At 65.8% G+C, this 19,007-nt stretch overlaps 1 protein-coding gene across 1 annotated transcript; it reads right to left on the reverse strand.

Moving 5' to 3' along the window:
• Window positions 1-6,272: 6,272 nt before the first annotated feature.
• Window positions 6,273-18,416, reverse strand: ADAM11 (ADAM metallopeptidase domain 11). Its single transcript, XM_064473135.1, has 26 exons — window positions 18,303-18,416; window positions 16,932-17,122; window positions 15,426-15,502; window positions 14,973-15,039; window positions 14,422-14,507; window positions 14,264-14,330; window positions 14,047-14,095; window positions 13,877-13,944; window positions 13,422-13,496; window positions 13,250-13,321; window positions 12,625-12,791; window positions 12,465-12,549; window positions 12,292-12,382; window positions 12,151-12,202; window positions 11,886-11,985; window positions 11,503-11,574; window positions 11,311-11,403; window positions 11,119-11,199; window positions 10,986-11,036; window positions 10,391-10,454; window positions 10,210-10,309; window positions 10,015-10,134; window positions 9,765-9,933; window positions 9,573-9,687; window positions 9,226-9,316; window positions 6,273-8,711 (listed from the first exon to the last, which is right to left on the reverse strand). Exons 1-26 carry the CDS (start codon window positions 18,358-18,360, stop codon window positions 8,666-8,668), a joined length of 2,307 nt encoding a protein of 768 aa, XP_064329205.1. The 5' UTR covers window positions 18,361-18,416; the 3' UTR covers window positions 6,273-8,665.
• Between the last annotated feature and the right edge of the window lie 591 nt (window positions 18,417-19,007).

The following is a 19,007-nucleotide window of genomic DNA, read 5'->3' on the forward strand; positions in this document are numbered from 1 at the left end:
CCTTCTCCTAAACGTTAGGAGAATGTCACGGGACAGCGGGCAAGCAGGAAAGCTTTACACCTTGGTTCACCCAGAATGTGGTATTTCCAAGAAAACTCAAGCTGCCCTGAAGTTTCCTTCGTCAGCACGTCTATCAGATCACGCTGTCCCTGGATATTTCTCCCGTGGGTACTGGGGGAGGGAGGGCAGTTCATTGCTGGACCGCTGTGGGAGGGGACGAGCTCAGGACTGTGGCCACCAGGCTGTGGAATGAGATTCTGGTTTAATCAGTGGCTCCGAACCGGGTTTCTTGTCGTCTGTTGCCTTTTCTTGCTGACTAGCTGGTTGGAGCAGCAGTGTTACATAATGGCCCCGTTGTTTTTTAACAAGAAAGTAAGTTATGATCCTCTGCAATGATTTTATGCGTTTCCTCTTTGTATGCCAGTTTTGATGGCCAGTAGGGAAAGAGGAGAACCTTGTTAAGAAGGGAGATCCCAGAAAAACTATAGTAGCCAGTGCCAGGGTAAGGGGATAGTTACATAAACTGCTCTGACCTGGAGTGCCATGGTACTGCAGATACCCAGAGACGAGAGCCAAGATCTTGAGAGACTTCAAAGCTAATTTAATAAATTGCTGTTTTGTAGTTACGAATTTAAATTCTGAAGAAAGACTAGGAAGAAAAGCGCAGGAAAATAGGAAAACAGAGCCTTTTCTTTGTCAGATGCCAATTTAACTCCGTAATCTCTGATGCTCCTGGAGTTCAACATAAGCTAATGAGGGCTTAATACCTCGCTTGCGATTGCAGTCAGGGTCAGCGCGGTGCTGGTCCCGGTGTGCTGTGCCCTGCGCGGAGGCGGGTGACGGCCGGCGCCTGTGGAACGGAGAGTTCAGCAGCTGCCATCTATCTCTGCTCTGACTGTGCTGACAAGGTGAAATGGACCCACTGGGGATTCTCAATTAAATTCTCCTGACCTGGATTTGAACTGCTGAGCTGTAAAACAGGCTGCACCTATCTTGCACGCGCAGTCCCAGAAGCAATCAGCCGTCGTTTTTGAGTCACGCCTGTCTCTGCCTCGGCTGCTTGCGGGTTAAAGCTTACCAGCAGCAGAAATGTGAACTCAAGCGTTAGGGGGACTGCTAATAAAAAGCAGCGGCGAGGCTGGCCCATGCCTGGAATGACACAGTCTTTGAGCTGGAAAAGACCTACAAGGCAGTGCAGCCAGCGTCCTGGCCAGCAGGAGATTGCTTCTTAAAGGGCATTGGAAATTTTTTTTGCACAGTCTAGTCATAACAGTCTCAAGGAACTGGGTTTCCCCCACTTCCTCCAGGCTATTCTCACCCTCCCCCTGGAGGTCGCAGCTGCGCAGCTGAAGTTAAAGCACAGCAAAGCCTTCAATCACGTTTTAAGGCCACTGGCTGTCTTCTGGGCTAGTGAAAAGCCTTCCCTTCCCTTCCCTCCCGGTCCCTTCCCTTCCCTTCCCTCCCCCGTCCCGTCCCGTCCCGTCGCTGGCCGGGGCTGTTCAGGCACAGAGGTGCTGGGCTGCGCCTCCAGCCCGTGGGCCTCTCCCCACTGAGCAGTTGCTGGTGCGGCCCCGCTTTGACGCACAAGCTGCCCCGTCGCCCCCAGCGTGTGCCCGTCCGGCATCAGCCCCCCGCTGCAGGCAGCTCCGTCTTGTTCCCATCTGGCCTTTGACTGTTGCCTCCAGTGCCATGGGGGTGCCCTCACCTGTCGCTGCAATTGCTAAGCACTCCCTGGAGGCTCAGCTCCTCTTTTCTCTTTTCTTTCTCCCCCTGACTTTGAGGGTTCGGCGCTATTGTGGTGCACTTGGCGGAGAGATACTGAAGCAGCCTCAGCGTGCCCATGTAGGGACTGGGGCAGCTCCCTCCACCTAAAGTCATTAACCCTCAAGGGATTTTTAAAAGTGATTTTGGATTTGACATGTGGCTTTTTTACGTGCAGGCTTGGAAAATCTGGGGTTTTGCTGATGTCTTTAGTCTCTGCGGTTGAGGGTTCCTCACTGCCGTTAGAAATCAGGTCAGTGGTGTCTCAAATTGGTCAGCAGAAGGTTTCAGCTTTGATATCTTTGTGTTTACCGAAAAGCAGAATGATACCCAGCTTTCCCATGCAATATGCTTCAAGACCATGTGTGTTTATTACCGCAAATGAGCTCCATAGCTGGAGGAAGCCTGTGAGGGGAGTGCGGTCACCGCGACCTGTTGTGTTTGCAAAGCTGCGACAAGCATTTGCCAAAATTCCTGTGACCGTTCAGTCTAATCCGTTTCAGCCCAGCCTGCCCAGCTCCTCCCGGTCCACCCAAAGCTTGAGTCGCCTCCACGGCAGATGCATCGTGCCCGGCAAACCCTCGGCGGTTGGAAACGCTGCCGCTTCCCTTCCCACCGGAGCGCCTGGCTCCTGATCAGCGTGCTGGGGTGCCATTTGGGCTGGCAGCGGTGCGCAAGACGTGCGGAGCTGAGGCTGCTCGGAGACGCTCGCCACCTCGCCCTGAACTGCCTCTTCTCTGTGCACTGATTTGTTTCTTGTTTCCAGCTGGAGCCTAAATAGCAGAATTCCCATAGCGGGCGAGACAGAGCTGGCATCTGCTTTTACTTGAAATGTGCATGCTCCTTTTGACCGTTTATCAGCTGTTTGCCTGCAGAATTTCTCCACGGTGACAAAAAGGTGGATTTTCCCTAAAATCTCCATGTATGAAATAAGGGCAACACAGCCTGGACTCGGAGAGGCGCAGCGAGGGCTTGCTTTGGTCCTGCTCTGTCCCAGGCCATGCCGTGTGCCGGGGGACTTCGGGGGAGAGGCAGAGTGGGCTCTATCCTTCCCATCCCCTCTCTCCTCCTCTCTGTCCCTCTCCATATCTCAGTTTCCCACCAGGAACTGGGGGTGACACGGCTGAAAGAAGTCACGCTGTCTTCCAGCATCATCACTGGAGTAGAAAGCGCCTGTTGCTTGAGGACATGGGTGTGTGACCGGGGTGTTTGAAACAGGGAAGGGACAGATGGACAGCTTCTGTGCCGTGTGGTTGTGTCAGCCTTCAGAGGGTTTCCCAGCTGGAAAACGCGTGTCCTGGTTTGTGGTTGGAGTTCAGTTCAGGTTCTTTATTTGCATGGAAAACGAGGACGTGGGGTTTTTTCAGCCGTGTTGCAAAGCCAATGTTACTTTCTCTTCCTTGTGATTTATCCCCCAAATAAAACTCCCTTCAGGATGACATTTCTCCACGTCACACGGCAGCGTTGCCTCCCGACCATCTGACATCTCCCTCTGCTCTCAAAAGCTGACCAAAACCATCTCGGCTTTCTTATGAGCACAAGAGCTGAAAAATCATAGCCACTCTCCCCTTTGCGAGCTGCTGCTGCTGTGGTGGCCCCCACGCTGCGGTGACCATGCTCCTGAGGATTTACTTCCTTGTGTGCGCCCTGCAAGCAAAGCCTGCCTCGTTAGAGCATAGCTGAGACGTCGCAGCTAGATGGTCAGTCATCAGCTTCAGCGACCAAAGGAGCAGCGATACAGGGGGATGTATCACGCGGGGGATAGGGAGAGAGCTTGGCAGGTGATCTCGGAGGAGCCCAAAAGCCGGTGCCAACCTTGCAGCCTTCATCAGAGAAGCATCTCCGCACCTGGCACGGAAATGGGAGACTGCCTTCTCCCTTGGTCGGGGTGGTTAGCCTTTAGCAAGGGCCGTTAAAATCTGGCAGTGGAGGATGAGGAGTGTGGATCAGCACTGAGTGTGAGGATGGTCTCTAACATAAAACTGGTGAGTTCAGAGTGGGAGAAGGAGCTTGAGGCCAGGCGGGAATGCTGCAGCATCCGGCCAGCCTGTGCTCCGCGTTGCAGGGGAGCTCTTCTGCAGGCAGAGGCATTGGGTGATGCGATGGAGGAAGCTGAAGAGGACCTGACAAAGTCTGTGATGGAGGGAAGCGGCAGCCTGGGGTGTTGAGTGTCTCTGGGCACCGGCCTCTACTGCCTCTCTGTGGTCCTGGGGAGTTGGCCAAGGAGCATCCCCCTGTGCTGGGCACGTCCCACCCCACCGCGGTGTCCCCCAGCCTCCCTGGTGAGCAGGACCCTGCCCTAAGCAAGCGGTGTAGGTGCTGCGTGCCCCCGAGGGGCTGCAGACCAGGGCTGGGCTGACTTTAAGTCATATTGGTTTTGCCCTCTGAACCCTGAAGGCCCTGAATAACTCTAGATTCAGAAACAGTCTGTGCATCTGGAATATTTTTGGCTCACTCATCGTGATGGTATCTAGACACCAGCCCGAAATAGCTCCTTGCTCGGATGCATCTCAACTGTGGCTGGTAGAAAGTCTGCGGCTAAAATCCTGAAGGGGTATAAAGATGTCCCTGCTGCGACAGGCTCACGGTGTCGTGGGGTGGAACAGAGCTGTTTGCCCCCAGCCTGGCCCCGGCAGGGGTGGACGCTGCAGCTGAGGAGGCAGCAAGGATGGGGCGCGGCGCTCCCGGCACAGACCCCCGGCTGGGCCCAGTGCTCGCCCCATGCTCCCAGCTGCGGCCGGAGGCTCCGCCAGCATCTTCCCCACCCTGCGCCGCCTCCTGCGAGGCCGTAGCTGCAGGGACAGAGCGGGCCGATGATGGTGATTGCTTTAATAAGATGTGCTTGACTCTTCCGAAACCAGGAAAGAGGCCCCCCCCGCCTGGGGCTGGGTCTCCCCTTGAGGGAGGCAGCACCCTGAGGAGCACCCTGATGTGCTCCCAGGCACCCCCCAGCGCTGCAAGTGGGGCAGAGCTGGCAGCGCATGTCCTCGCCCACCCAGGCACCCTGGATCCTGTGCGTGGGCCCCGGTGCCAAGGTGCCAAATCTGGCTGCGTTTCCATGCCATGCCGTGTAGGGGGACACAGGAGCGGGTGCCTCCAGGGCTCTGCGGGGTGAGGGGCACTGCCAGCCCCTCCGGCGTGGGTTGTTGCAGCACGCTTTGCCCTGCATCCCGCCGGCCGTTACCCAGGGAAGGGACACTCCACGGGCAGGGGGACACTGGGCCTCTCCCACCAGCACCAGGCCTGAGGGGCCTGGCAGGACCTCGGGCCGTGTCTCCCTCTGCCGCTGCTTTTACCATCAAAGGACCCTGAGCAGTGGGGGACAGAGGCGCTGCAGCCCCTCCCCAGCCCGTGCCGGTGTCCTCAGGCTGCCTCCTCCCAGCTCGGGGCTGGGGGCTGCAGGGGCATGTGTGGCCCCGGATCATCTCAAGGAGGTGGGAGCATCTCCTGCGCCGCCCAGTCCAGGCGTGCACGGGCTGGACTGGGGGAGCCCTCTCGTGGCTGATGTGCCGAGGAGTCCGGTTGTGCCGAGGAGTCCGGTTGTGCCGAGGAGTCTGGTTGTGCCGAGGAGGCCGGTTGTGGCGAGGAGTCCGGGCTGTGCCGAGGAGTCTGGTTGTGTCGAGGCGTCCGGTTGTGCCGAGGAGGCCGGTTGTGGCGAGGAGTCCGGGCTGTGCCGAGGAGTCTGGTTGTGTCGAGGCGTCCGGTTGTGCCGAGGAGTCCGGTTGTGCCGAGGAGGCCGGTTGTGCCGAGGCGTCCGGTTGTGTCGAGGCGTCCGGTTGTGCCGAGGAGTCCGGTTGTGGCGAGGAGTCCGGGCTGTGCCGAGGAGTCTGGTTGTGCAAAGGAGTCCGGTTGTGCCAGTCTGGCTGTGCTGGTCAGGCCAACTGTGCTGAGCTTTGCCACACCAGCTCTAGCTCAGCATCACCCAGGCTCGTCTCGTGGGAGGACGCGCCATCCCTGCGGGCCCCTCTGGGAGTTGGGGACCCGTCCCCGTGGCCCCAGCTGCCTGGTTTTGCTCACCCCGCTGCAAGGCCAGGCAGGACCTTGCACAGACCCGGCACAGCCTGGGGTGTCCCTGGGAGGGGACAGGACCCTGCCACTGTGTCCCTGCAGTGGGACAGCAAACAGCTCTTGCACCCCAGAGACGTGCGAGGGATCGGTCCCCACGGTGGGGCAGGGATGGGGGCCGTGTCCCTGCGCTGGGGCGGGCGCAGGGCTGAGCACCTCTGCAGTGGGTCCCCAGGTCCCAGCCAGGCAAAAGGTTGGAGGGACCGAGCTTGGTGGCACTTGCCATGTGCCATCGTCTCTGCATGGGGGGGGACACCTGACAGCCATGAGTCCCAGTCCTTGGGGAGGGGTAGGGCAGAGTGTGGGACATGGGGAGGACGTCGGTGGGACAAAGTGAAGGGGACCAGGGACCAGAGCATCCTCATGGATTAAATTGGGGGGCGGGGGATAGGCCTCCCCAGCACCAATCACCCCACACCCACCACCAGTGAAAAGCAGCCCTCCCATCATTTTCCAACTCTTTATTGTAAATAAATTCTGCGACATTGCAGGAGGCTTCCCGGGGGCTGGAGCCGGGGCCAGCGAGGAGCGCGCGGCACCTCCGGCCACGGCGGCTCCGGCAGTGGCGGCAGCGGCTCCCCAGCGCGTGCAAAGCGGGAGCACGGGACGCGGCGCAGGCGGTCAAGGTGGGCGGTGAAGCCCCCACCCCACGACCCAGGGCCCCGTCCCGGCTGTGGGCGGTAGCGCGGAGCGAGGCAGTGCGGGATGGCGGCGCGGCGGCGGTGAGTTGGCGGGGCGGGGGTTTGCCACCGCCGTGGTGTGCTTGTCCCCTGCCGCGTGCCGGGACGGGGCCCGCTGGCTTAGCCTGCCGGGGGCGGGGGGGGTCTGGGGAGGGGGTTCTGCTCGCTTGGCTCTGGAAGCACCGGGTGCACCCCCCCGTCCCAGCCACGGGCCCTCCCTGGCACGTCCATGGTGGCACCAGCGGCACCGCTTGACCTTACAGCATTAAAATCATTAAGAAAAAACCCTATATTTATATATATATATTGATGTCCCCAAATGCAGTGACAATGGTGGCGTCTTGCTCTGGAACAGGGGTGGCCCACCGCTGTGGGGACCACCCTGGCACTGTGGCTGTGACAGCTGAGGGGACATTGTGGTGACAGTGCTAGAGATTGGGCGGGGGTGGGTTTGGTCCAGGCCCCCTGTGCCCAGGGTGTCCCCAGGTCCCCGCATCCCCCAGCCCATCGCCGTGGGACACCTGGCTGATAGGCTGTGCAAGAAGCCCCCAGCAAAGCCAAGCCTGGGGATGTCCAGCCACCCCCGGTCCTGCTGTCACCTCCCCCCACCCTGGCACGGCAGTGCCCTGTCCCGTCTGGTGCTGCCACAGCCAAGGCACCCATGGGTGCTGGGCTGTCACACCACGCTGGGGCCACCGCACACCTCGGCCCTGGCTGGGCTTGGGGACACTGCTGGTCACCCCCTGCCTCCATGGCAGAGGCGGCAGGCAGGGACGCTGGGCGAGGGAGAGGATGGGAGGGACACCCTCACCCCACCATGGGCTTAGGGGTCCCCCCCAGCGCTGTGTGTCACCCCCATACACACACAGTTACCTGGGGTATGTGTCCCCTCGTCCCGATGCTGGGTGTCACCAGTGGTGGAAGGAGCGCGTGTGGGCCCTGGTGCTCCGTGGGTTGGGTGGCCCTGCAGAGCCGCCCCATGCAGGGTGACACGTGGTGTGTGCCGTGGGGAGGGCGTGACACATCCCACCCCCCGGCCTGGGGATGGGGGGGCACCCAGCAGCTGCCCTGGGGACAGGTGCCACCAGCCTGCCACGGTGCTGGGGTGACACGTGCCACCCACAGAGCAGCCCCCTGCCCCCCGGCCCCACCAAGGTGGGCCCTGCTGCCACCTGCTCCCCCCACCAGCACCAGAGCCACCAGTTTGGGTTCACCTGCCTGAGCTGGGGAAGGGGGGACAGCCCCTGGAGGGAGAACCTGCCACCCATGGGTGCCAGTCCCCATTGCTGGGGACATGGGGGGGGTCCCATGGCTGGGAGGGTGCAGCCATGACAGTTGGGGGAGGGGGGTAGTTTGGGGAGACTTGCCCCACACTGGGGGCTGCAGAGCTGCTTTTGAGGGGGGGTGTCACATGTTGGGGTGCTGACCCAGCCCCCAGGGACCCCACTCCAAACGTGGCATCTGGGTGGGGGGGGGGACACACAACCCCCAGGTCCTGCACGGGGGGGGGTACTGGCCTGGTACTGGGGTATACTGGCCTTGTACTGGGATATACTGGCCTGCCATCTGGGGGACCCAGGCCCCAAAGCTGGAAGATGCTGGAAGGGGGGATGTGGGGCTGGGGGGGGTCCCCGCTCACCCCCACAGGTACATTCATCCCATGCCGGGAGTGGCGCCAGCCCCGGGGCAGGGCCGGGGGAGCCCATACATTCGTGGTGGCGTGGTGGGGGTCGGGGGGGGGGTCCCGGGTGCCCCCCCCGCTCTCCTCCTTGGCCGGACTCTCGGCAGTGGCGCCCCATTTAATTGCTGTTAATGAGGCGCTGGGGGGGGGGGGGGGGCGTGGGGCAGAGGCCCACGCTCAGGCCCCCCCAGACCTGTAACACAGAAGTGGGGTGTGTTTAGTGTGGGGCTGTGACACGGGGGGGCACACATGGGGGGGGCACACTGAGCTGAAAAGAGCCAGCACCGGGGGGGGCCGCTGCCAGGCCCCCCCCCAACGGCCATCTCTTTTCAGCTGTGGGGACCACAGAGATGGAGACAGCACGGCCGGACACACAGCGACACGGACAGACGGGCCCGGCCCAGGGGGGCTCCCACGCCGTCAGGCTGCCAGACCCTGACGGTGACAGTGACGGTGACGAGACGATGGGGGGGGGCGGTTACACTCCCTGCTGCGCCGGGTCGTACCTTCCTCGGCGGATGTTCCTTGGGGGGGGCGGCGGGGGGAGAGGAGAGGAGCGTTAGTGCCACCCCCGTGTCCCTGCTGTCCTCCCCAGTGTGTCCCCCCCCGTGTCCCTGGTCCCACAGGCAGCAGGCGTGTCCCAGTGCCAGGCAGGAGCACACACACACAGACACACAGACACACACGTGGGTGCCACCGACACAGCCGCCCCCCAGCACCCCATGCTTGGGGACAGACACGGCCAGGACCGAGCAAGAGGTCAGGGTGACAGTGAACCCGCCGGTGACACATGCAGGCAGGGCAGGCAGGGCCAGAGGACCAGGCAGGGCCAGGGGGACCAGTTATCCCCAGCTCCCAGGGGACCACAGCACAGGTGATGCCCAGCTGGGGAGGACTGGCGGTGCCCCCACCCGGGGGTGCCCAGGGTGTCCCCAGGAGGGCAGGGTCCTGGCCCTGGCGTGGTGACGGTGCACAGAGGGGACGTGGCCAGTGACGGTGCCAGCAGCGGAGGGGACAAGCCATGCGGCGGCTGCTTACTTAAATCCCCAGCCTGTCCCCCCTAGGACGATGGCAGCCACCAGCACGGCCCCCGCGATGGAGCCGATAATGATATTGGTGCCACTGGGACCTGTGACAGAGGGGACAGGGGTAGGGGACATCAGTGGGGGGGACATGGGGACACAGCCCCAGGGCAGCCCCAGTGCTGTGGGAACCTGGGAGGGGGACAAGACCCAGCTGTGCCCAGCTGAGCCATGGCACTGGGGGCGATGGTGACACCGGACCCCCGGGGGCTGGCTGGGGACAAAGCTTGACACCCCAGCCTGTGGGGACCGGGGACAGCATGGACACAGGGGGCCCCCCCCCGCCCCGCGAGGCGCACAGACCCTTGTATCGCTCCGTCTCCCCCGTCGGCTTCGGCTCAGGGATGGGGTCGTAGACGCTGCAGTCCTTCCCCGTCCACTCGGCGCGGCAGATGCACTTGCCCTCGTTGCTGCAAACCTGCGAGGAGATGGTGTCAACCCCCCACTGCTGTGACACCCCCCTGGGTCCCCTTTGTCCCCCTCTGTGTCCCTCACCCCGTGGTCAAAGCAGATCTTCCCATCCCAGCTGCCAGGGCAGGAGCTGAAGTTAAAGGCTGTGGCTGGAAGGCATTTGTGGTCGAGACACAGCATGCCGGGGCCGCAGGGCGTCCCGTCCTCCACGTAGCTCAGGTCCGAGCCGTCCACCAGCTGCACGTGGCCTCCCCTGCGCCAGAACAGTGAAGCCGGGTGACATCGGGAGCCCCCCATGCGGGGCTGTCCCTGTCCCCACGGCGGTGGCACCCACCTGCAGTCCACATAGCGGTTTTGGTGGAAGAAGGTGGTGGCGGCGATCTCGCCGCTGAGCTCGCCCAGCCGGGGTGCGCCCGAGATGTTGGCGCAGAGGAGGAAGCCACAGAGGACGTCCCTGCAAGGCACCGGTGGCATCAGCAGGGCAGCCGTGTGGCACCAGGAGGGAACACGGGGGACGGGGCTCACTCACTGCTTGTTGCACTGCAGCCAGCCCAGGCCCTCGCGCCCGCAGTTGCCCCTCTCAGTCCCCTCTACGTTGAGCTTCTCGTAGCAGAAGCGCTCAGCCGAGCCTGGGAGGAAACGCGTGTCACCCGCCTGTCACCCCCTGTCCCCCCCAACCCTGGCAAAGCCACCCTGGGGCCAGCACTTACCACGGCCCCACAGCGCGTTGCACTGCCGGTCTCTGGTTTTGCAGCGCCCGCCGTAGCATCGTCCCTGGGGAGCAGGGAGGGGGTCATGGGGGTGGGGAGGGTCTTGCACGCGTGTGTGTGCGGCCACGGAGGTGGTGCGAGGACAGTGGCCCTCCCGTGCGTGTGCTCAGCCCCGGCACCACCGCCCCGGCCGCGTGGGCAGGTTTGCCTGGCCTGGGAGCCACGTGCGCACGCAGCCACGGGACAGTTCGGGGTACGGGGCCCCCCGCACACGTGGCCGCGGAAGGTTTGCTCGGCCCATGGCTGCGGATGCATGCGAAAACTTGTGGGATGAGGCCTGTGGCCACAGAGGGAGGGCGCATGGCACAGGGACCGCAGCGCCGGCTTGTGCAGCGTGGGATGACGGACCTCAGCGCAGGGAGGGCTCGCGCACCCTGGGGGCCCCGGAGGCTGCAGGAGCCCGCTCCCCCCAGACCCGCACGCGTGGCTCAGCCGTGGCTGCAGCTGCTGGCACACACCAGCGCCGGGATGCTGGAGCCCACGGGGATGTGCCGGAGCCCCAGAGCCTTGTCCCGCAACGCCGGGCCAGACTCACCTGCTCATTTTCACAGAAGTAGCCGTCCAGCTTGTGGAGGTTGGGGGGACACTGGGGGGACAGGGAGAAGAGGACGGGTGATGCCATGTGGCCCTGCAATGCGTCCCCCTCTGTCCCCCTCAGCCCGGCTCACCTGGCTGGAGTCCCCGGTGCAGCTCTCGGGGATGTCGCACTCGTTCACGGCCTCCCGGCAGGACACGCCGCGCGGCTCGTACTGCAGCGGGGAAGGAAGCCGCCGCGTCAGGAGCCCGTGGCGCGGGAACCCCGGCAACTCGCAGGATCTGGCCACGCGGGAGGCCAGATCCGGCCCCCCCCGGCCCCGCACCTTGCAGCCTTTGCAGCAGAGCCCGTCGCTGCACATGGCGTCGTGGGTCAGCGTGCACTTCTTGCAGCAGTTGCCCCCGCTCTTCGCGCACTCCTGCCGGGGCAGCCGCCGGCACCGCACGTCACGTCAGCCACCGTGCAAGGCCGGCAGCCCCAGCATGGCCACGGCGAGCAGACCCCGGTCCCCACTCACCGCCAGCGAGCCGCAGTCACACTCCTCTCCCGCCTCCACAAAGCCGTTGCCGCACTCCGGAGGGTCCAGGAGCTGCCAGAACCAAGGGGAGGGGGAGCAAGAGATGCTGGGTGGTCCCCTGAGCCGGGTGCTGCTACGAGCCCCCCAAAATGGGCATCATGTCCCCAGGGGCTGGCAGGACCCCCAGACCGCTTGCCATCAAGCGTGAGGGTCTGTCTCTGTCCCCCACTGGGGACACCAGGCTCAACGCCGGCGCCATTACCTTGGACATGGCAGGGGCTGGGGGAGGCCACAAGTCCCAAGCGACCCTCGGAGCCACCCCCGGGACATCACTGCCCCCCGGGACGGGTGCCCCGCGGCTGGGGGGTCGGGGGGGCTGTTACCTTCAGGGGTTTGTTGAAGAGGCAGCTGCCGCCACCATCCTGCAGGAACTGGTTGTACTCGTCGATGCTGCAGCGGGAGAACTTCCGTGGGAGGTAGTACCTGCGGGGTGGGGGACACCATCACCCCCCCGCGCTGCCCGGGTGGCGTCACTGGGCACAACCGGTCACCCAAACTGGGGCAGGACCCTCGGCGATGCCCCCGTGGGGAGAGGTGACACAAGGCCCGTGGGGAACGGTGGCAGTGCCACCCCGAGCGGGCACCCACCCTGTGTCCTCCATGATACAGCCCAGCCACGAGTCTGGACAGCGGCAGTCCCCTGGGAGGAGAGGAGACGGGCTGGGGGTGCCGGCTGTCCCACCGCCGGCTGGGTGGCACCGTGGTGTCCCCCCAGCCGCCCCCAGGTACCTGCCGCCGCGCGGTGCTTGTTCCACATCATGCCCACGTTCTGCCCCAGCGTCTGCGCCAGCGTCACCGCCATGGCCGCCACGTTGCCGTACTGCACGGGAGGGACGGGGAGTCACCGGAGGGACCCCCCGCGTTCCCGGCCTGCCCTCGGGGGCGGGTCTTGCTGCACCCACCTCGTTGACGCCCCCGGCGCGAGCAGGTGAGCAGATGCCCCCCACAAAGGCGGTGCCGCTGCGGCTGCTCTGAAACGTCCGACCCCTGCGAGGAAGAGGACGGTGGGGACGGGGGATGACGGCTCCGGCCCCAGGGAGGTGACGCGGCCGCGGCGCTCACGAGAACAGGTGGACGGTGTCGCTCTGCTCCGCCAGCCCCTCGCGCCGGTACTTCACGAACTCGTTCAGGGTCTCCAGGGAATCTTCCCCCATCCGGATCCGATCCTCCGAGGCCCACGTCTCCATGGCCACCAGCACGATGCGGGTGTTGAGCTGCTCCTTGTAGATCTGCGGGGGCGAGGGGATGGCGCTGGGGACAAACCCCCACCCCAGGAAAAACCCACCAGGTGCTGGGGACCACATCCCCCAGGGACAACGCCCCCCCCCCAGGGACAAACCCATCAGGTGCCAGGGACGAACCCCCTGGGGACAAACCACCAGTGGGACAAACCTGCCAGGTGCTGCCGATGAAACCCCTGGGTCTGTCACCCATCAGGTGCCGGGAAAAAAGCCCCAGTGGGACAAACCCTCAAGGGACCAACCCACCAGGTGCTGAGGCCCAACCTCCTGGGTACAGACCCCACTCTGGGACAAACACCCCCAGGGACAAACACCCCAGCTGCTGCGGACAGTTGCCTCAAGGACAAACCCCCAGTGGGACAAGCCTCTGGGGGACAAACCCACCAGGAACTGGGGACCAAAACCGCTGGGGACAAACCCCTCCCTGGGGACAAGCCCTCTCTCACCATGTCAGCCAGGTTGACCACGGACTTGGCAAAGTTGCTGGTGAGAACCACGGACTTGCGGAGCTGCAGGAACTGGGGGGGCACCAAGGGCCAGGTTGGGCCGGGGCGGGTCACCCCAACCCCGGCACCACCCGACCCCCCACCCTGCTGGCCCCGAGACCCCCGCACTTACCAGCTGGTGGTCGTTCACCACCGCCAGCTCGATGTACTTGGTCTCGCTGTGAACCGTGTGCTGGGCTCGGCGTACCTGCCAGCGGGAGCCCATGGCTGAGCCGGCGCCGGCAGGATCCGCCTGCCAAGCCCCAACGAAGGGGCTTTTTGCCCCCTTTTGTGGCTGCCTGTGAGGGGTATTTGGGCTGTATGGAGGGGGAAAAGCCGCCTGGGTGGGCTCGGGAACATTTGCCCTCCGGCTGCGGCATCTCTGGTGGGTCCCCAGGGCATCCCCACGCCCACGCAGGAGCAGCATCCTGCAAACACGTCCCCAGCACCCACGAACCAGCCCGGCTGCACCCGCAGCAGAGCCGTGCCGTGGGCGAGCAGCCGCCCCAGTGAGGCTGAGCCAGCAGCCGGAGGCCAACCAGGGGCAAGCGTCCATGTCCCCATCCCCTGCCCCGTGTCCCCGCTAACCTGCCGCCGCCGCCGCCGCTTTGGTAACCCGCCCGTGACACGTGGATTCAGCGTGGGGAAGAGGCAGCCTGGAGGGAAGGGACAGAGCTGGCAGGGCACGGGACACGGGGCCACCGGGGCCACTGTCACTGGTCCTCGGGGATGAGCGCTGGCTCCATGCGAAGGCTCACCCGGTTGGGCGCAGCTGGGGACGCGCTGGATGACGTGTGGCTGCAGGCCCTGCCGTGGGGAGACGAGTGTCATGGCCACGCATGGACATGACAGTGTGGAGGGGAGACCGCCACATCCCTGTGTCCCCACGGCTGTCCCCGAGGTGCAGCCAGACCCAAAATGCTGCAGTGGGGAAACTGAGGCAGGCACATGGTGGTTCCTCGTGCCGCCGCTCACCTGCCCGTGCTCGGCGCCCACCTGGGGCTCGATCAGGTAAGTGGCCCGGCCGTCTGAGAAGACCCCGCTGCAAAGAGAGGTGGGGGGTGACGGGGTGCAGGGGGCATAGCCCCGCCCCGACCCCACTTTCGTCCTGCCCGGCGGAGGGGGGTACTCACCGCAGGCCCTGGCAGCTGGAGAGAGCCACGAAGGAGCGGGGCTGCCCTCGGATCCGGCCCTGGTAGTAGCAGTGCTCCCCTGCACCCTGCCGGAGCGGGGAGAGGCGGCTGAGCCGCCGGACCCTGCCCCTGGGTCCCATCCTGCCCGCTGCTGCGCAGGCAGCTGCCCCCTTGCCAGCACCCCCAGCCGGTGGCTCTGGGGTTCGCTGCCCGTCACCCTTGGGGTGCGCCTGGCGCCCACGGCACCCACCGCTGCCTCAGGCAAGGCTGGCAGAGCATGCCAAAGCACCCTGGGGATCACCCATTGCCAGCACCCATGTGAGGTGCATCCCCCATCACCCACCGGGGCAGCACCCCAATGCATGGGCCGGGCCCCCCCAGGGGCAGGGGGGCACCCCAACCGCACCCAGGTGGCGAAGCTGAGCTGCTGGTGGCCGCTCCTGGACCTATAAATCTGCCACCACAACCCCTGAGCCGGCGCGGCGCGGCACGGCCCGGCACAACGTGGCCCGGCATTGGCGTGGCGTGGTACGGCACAGCGCGCAGCTTACCGTGCTGTGGCTGCCGTTGCTGCCCACGCCGACGTGCCGCTCCACGTAGTGGGAGGCGAGGAGGTGGCTGCAGGGAGCAGGCAGGGTGTGAGAGGCCGCGGCGGTGGGGAGGAAGATGAAGAAGAGGAGGAGGGAGATGGCAGCGGCCGTGGCCCTGCCTGCAGCACCCTCATTGTGCACCCACCCACCATCCATGCACGTGGCGTAACCCCGGCATGGGACCCACCGCTCTGGGAGGGTGCTGGCGCCCCGTGGGCCCCCTCACACCCCCCCCCACCCCCCCACGCCCCGCCACCCCCCCAGCTCAGCCCCAGTACCACAGCTGGGACAGCTCTGCACAACCACCCGTCCCCAAGGACTCCCGGCTTCTCCAGCCCCTCCCTCCTGCCAGGGAGCAGCGGCAGCCCCACAGCGGGTGCCCCCCACCCTGCTGGGACCCCCAGGGCCACTCACTGGTTCAGCTGGAGGTCAAGGGTGAAGGCCGAGCCGAAGGCACGCACCATGAAGCTCACCCGCGCCAGGTGCAGCCCCTGCAATAGAGCCGGAGCCGTCAGCACCCCCACGCCAGCCCCCCAAAGAAAAATAGAAATTAAAATAACAAAAAAGCCCAACCCAAATATGCAGCCTCTAAAGCTGCAGTTTTATTTTTAACCCTGAAAAATTCAACGTAAAAGAAAAAGCTGGTTTTCTGCCCCAAAATCCTCACTCCTGCGGTGCTGGGAGGGCACCCGCAGCCCATCGCCCACCTCCTTGGAACCCCTATTAGGGTGGGTGGGTGCCGGAGCATCACCCCCGTCCCCAGCAGGCCCAGCTCGGCCGTGGCAGCGCCGAGCCAGCGTTTCACCCGCCCTACGGCGCCCGCCGCTCCTGACCTAATTTCTGCCGGTGGCAGCAGGAGCGGCGCTCTGCGGCACCTGCCTGAGACCCGGCGAACGCGCTGCACGGGCGAGGGTCCGCCACCAGCAGCAGCGTGTCCCTCGGGAGCCGCAGGGCTTTGCACCGGGGGAAACGGCGGCCAGGAAAAGCCAAACCTTCCCTGGGGTGCCCCATCCCCTCGCTGGGGCCCCGGGCGCAGCTCAGGACGGTGACGCGGGGACGAGGACCCGTTTGCCGCTGCGTCCGCTGGGTCAGGCAGCGCAGCTGGGAGAGGCTCACCGGGGCTTTGCCAGTGCTGCCGCTGGGACCCCACGGCACCATCCCAACGCTGAATCCCCCGGGGATCTGCAGCTGCTCCATCCCCCCGCGACTCCAGGGCTTAGCGCTGCCCTAAAATCCCGCCAGCGCCAGTGGCGGCCCAGCCACCCCCCCGGCGTTTCCTGGTGTCCAGTGGTTTTACTTAAATGCTGGATTTAAATCACCTTTGCGGCAACTGCAGCTCATTATTTCGCCTTTTATCCGGTGAGGATGGGGGGGGATCGATGCACGCCGGCCTCCGCAGCCGCCACCGCCTCTTTGAAAGCACCGACCCCTCCCGGTGCCGGATGGGATGCGCGTGCCAGCTCCCCGAAACGCAGGGCCAACCAGCCACCGGCCCCGGGATGAAGGTCACCAGCCGGCACGAACGCACCGAGCCCAGGGTGGGGAGAGCGGCTGGGGTTCAGGGGACGGCATCGCGTGGGATGCGTGGGGCTGCTCCCACGTGGCCGGGATCCGTCCTCCCTGGCACCGGAGCCACAAGCCCGTTCATTTGCAGGAGCCCTGCCTGCTGCCTGCCCGCTCCCATTTCATCTCTCCCAGTGCCCGCGTGCGCACCGCCGATGCCCACATTTAATGGGATTTCGTGGCACACATTGGTGCCCCAGTCCCCGGGGGGGGATGAAGGCTCTGGGTTGGGGTGCCAGTGGCTCCGTGTGTGCCAGGGTGCGGCCAGGCCGTCAACGGCGGCTGCCTGGCGATCTGCCCACCCACCAGGGGACCCCCGAAAAAGAGCGGATGGGGAGGGGGTTTCAGTTCACTTACGGGGCTTCCTCCTCCTCTTCCTCCTCCAGGCTCATTCCTGACCCTGGTATCCAGCTGGTGCTTCTGGATTTCTCCTCCCGAGCTCTGCCCCACCAGCCTGCTGGGGTGGGTGATTTGGGAGACGACCCACCCGTCCTGCCATCCGGCCCGAGGGAACCTCCGCTGCAGAGAGGCGGCCTGCGCGGCGGGGCCTGTGGCGAGGGGAGCCGGTCGCGGCGGCCCAGGGAGGGCTGGGGACACGCACGGGGGGCTGGGGGTGACCCGAGTGTGGCATTGTGTCCCAAAAGGGACACCCGTGTCCCAGAGGGGTTACCCAGGGCATGCAGAGAGTGGGTCTGGGGACGTGTCCCCAGGTGGACGGCTGGGGGTCATGGCAGGGGGGACCCCCAGGTATGGTGGTATGTCCAGGGGGGAAGCACGGGATGGGGGGGTGCCCAGGGAATGGGGGGGACCAGTATGGGGACGCATCTGGGAGGGGAAGCTCAGGGGGCCTCAGACAGAGCGGCATGTCCTGGAGCGGACGCCCAGGGGACATGGGTGGCTGGTGAAGTGCCACATCCCAGCGGGGGGCACCCAGGGGATGTGGGGGGCGCCCAGGAACGCCATTGCACCTCGAGAAAGGCGGGGGGGGGGGGGGGGCTGGGCACAGCAGCACATCCTGGGGGGGACATCCAGGGGACAGGGAGGGCTGGGACGGGGACACGTCCCGAGGGGATGCCCAGGGATATGGTGGGGCCGGTACGGGGCCACATCCCTGCGGGAGATGGAGGGCTGCTGTGGGGACACCTCCCGAGGGGACACCCGGGGGACATGGAGGGCTGGCAGGGGGCCACCTCCTGAGGGGACATGGAGGGCGTCCATGGGGACACCCCCCAGAGGGGACACCAAGGGGACAGGAGGGCTGCTGTGGGGACAGCTCCGGAGGGGCCGCCAGGGGGCCGCTGTGGGGACACATCCCAAGGGGACACGGAGGACTGCTATAGGGTCACCTCCTGGGGGACACCCAGGGGACGGGGGAGCCGGTGCGGGGACACATCCCAGAGGGGACCTCTCTGAAGGGGACTCGCAGGGGACAGGGGTGCTGGCGTGGGGACACCTCCCGCGGGGCCAGGGAGGGCTGGCGCGGGGCCACGGCCGGCGGGGCCACGAGGGGACAGGGGTGCCGGTGCGGGCCCCGGCGGGGCGGCAGGTGCGGGGCGGGGGCGGGGGTGGGGGGGCGCGGGCCCGGCCCCTCCCGGGGCGCTGCGGGGCGGCGCTGCGGAAAAATGTGTCGATGCAGCGAAAAAAGCCGCAGCGGCGGGGCCGGGGCCGGGAGCGGGGCCGGGAGCGGGGCCGGGAGCGGGGCCGGGGCGGCGGCGGGGCCGGACCTACCTGCCCGCGGGGCGAGCGAGAGCAGCGCGGCCAGCAGCCAGCCCCGCAGCGCGCTCATGGCTCCCTCATAATCCGAGCGCGGCCGCGCCGGGCCCGTGGAGCCGGGGACCCTCCGCCCCGGGCCGGGCCGGGCAGGGCAGGGAGCGGCCGCCGGCCCCGGAGCGCCGCCCCCGCCCCCTGCACGCGCGCACGGCACCGGCCGCGCCGCACCCCCCCCCCCCCCCGCCGCCGCCGCCACCGGCACCGGCGCCGGCAGCGGCACCGGCAGCGCCCGCCCCGGGCCCGCCCCGCCCCGCCCCGCCGCCCCCGGGCCGGCCCCGCTGCCGCAGCGCCGTGGCACCCCCGCGGCATTGCAGCACCGGAGCCCCCGGCCGGCACCGGCACCCCCCTGACGCCCAGACCGCCCCCGGCCCCGGTACCGGAGCCCACCCCCCAGCACCACACCCCCCGGTACCGGAGCCCCGCCGGCCCCTAGCGGGCTCCCCAGCTGGGGCTGAAGCCCCCACCAGTGCCCAGCCCCTCAGCTGGAACTGGAGTGGACAAGCCAGTAGCGGCCCCCCCCGCGCAGTACAGGACCCCACCCCCATCACTACTGGACCCCTCCAACCAGTACAGGATCCCCCATCAGCATGTGACACCCCCCACCAGTACTGGGGTCCCTGGCCAGTACCAGACCCCCCCCACCAGTACTGCCCCTCCCCCAGC

Source organism: Phalacrocorax carbo, chromosome 25 (assembly GCF_963921805.1).
Source record: "Phalacrocorax carbo chromosome 25, bPhaCar2.1, whole genome shotgun sequence".
NCBI classification, from domain to species: Eukaryota; Metazoa; Chordata; class Aves; order Suliformes; family Phalacrocoracidae; genus Phalacrocorax; species Phalacrocorax carbo.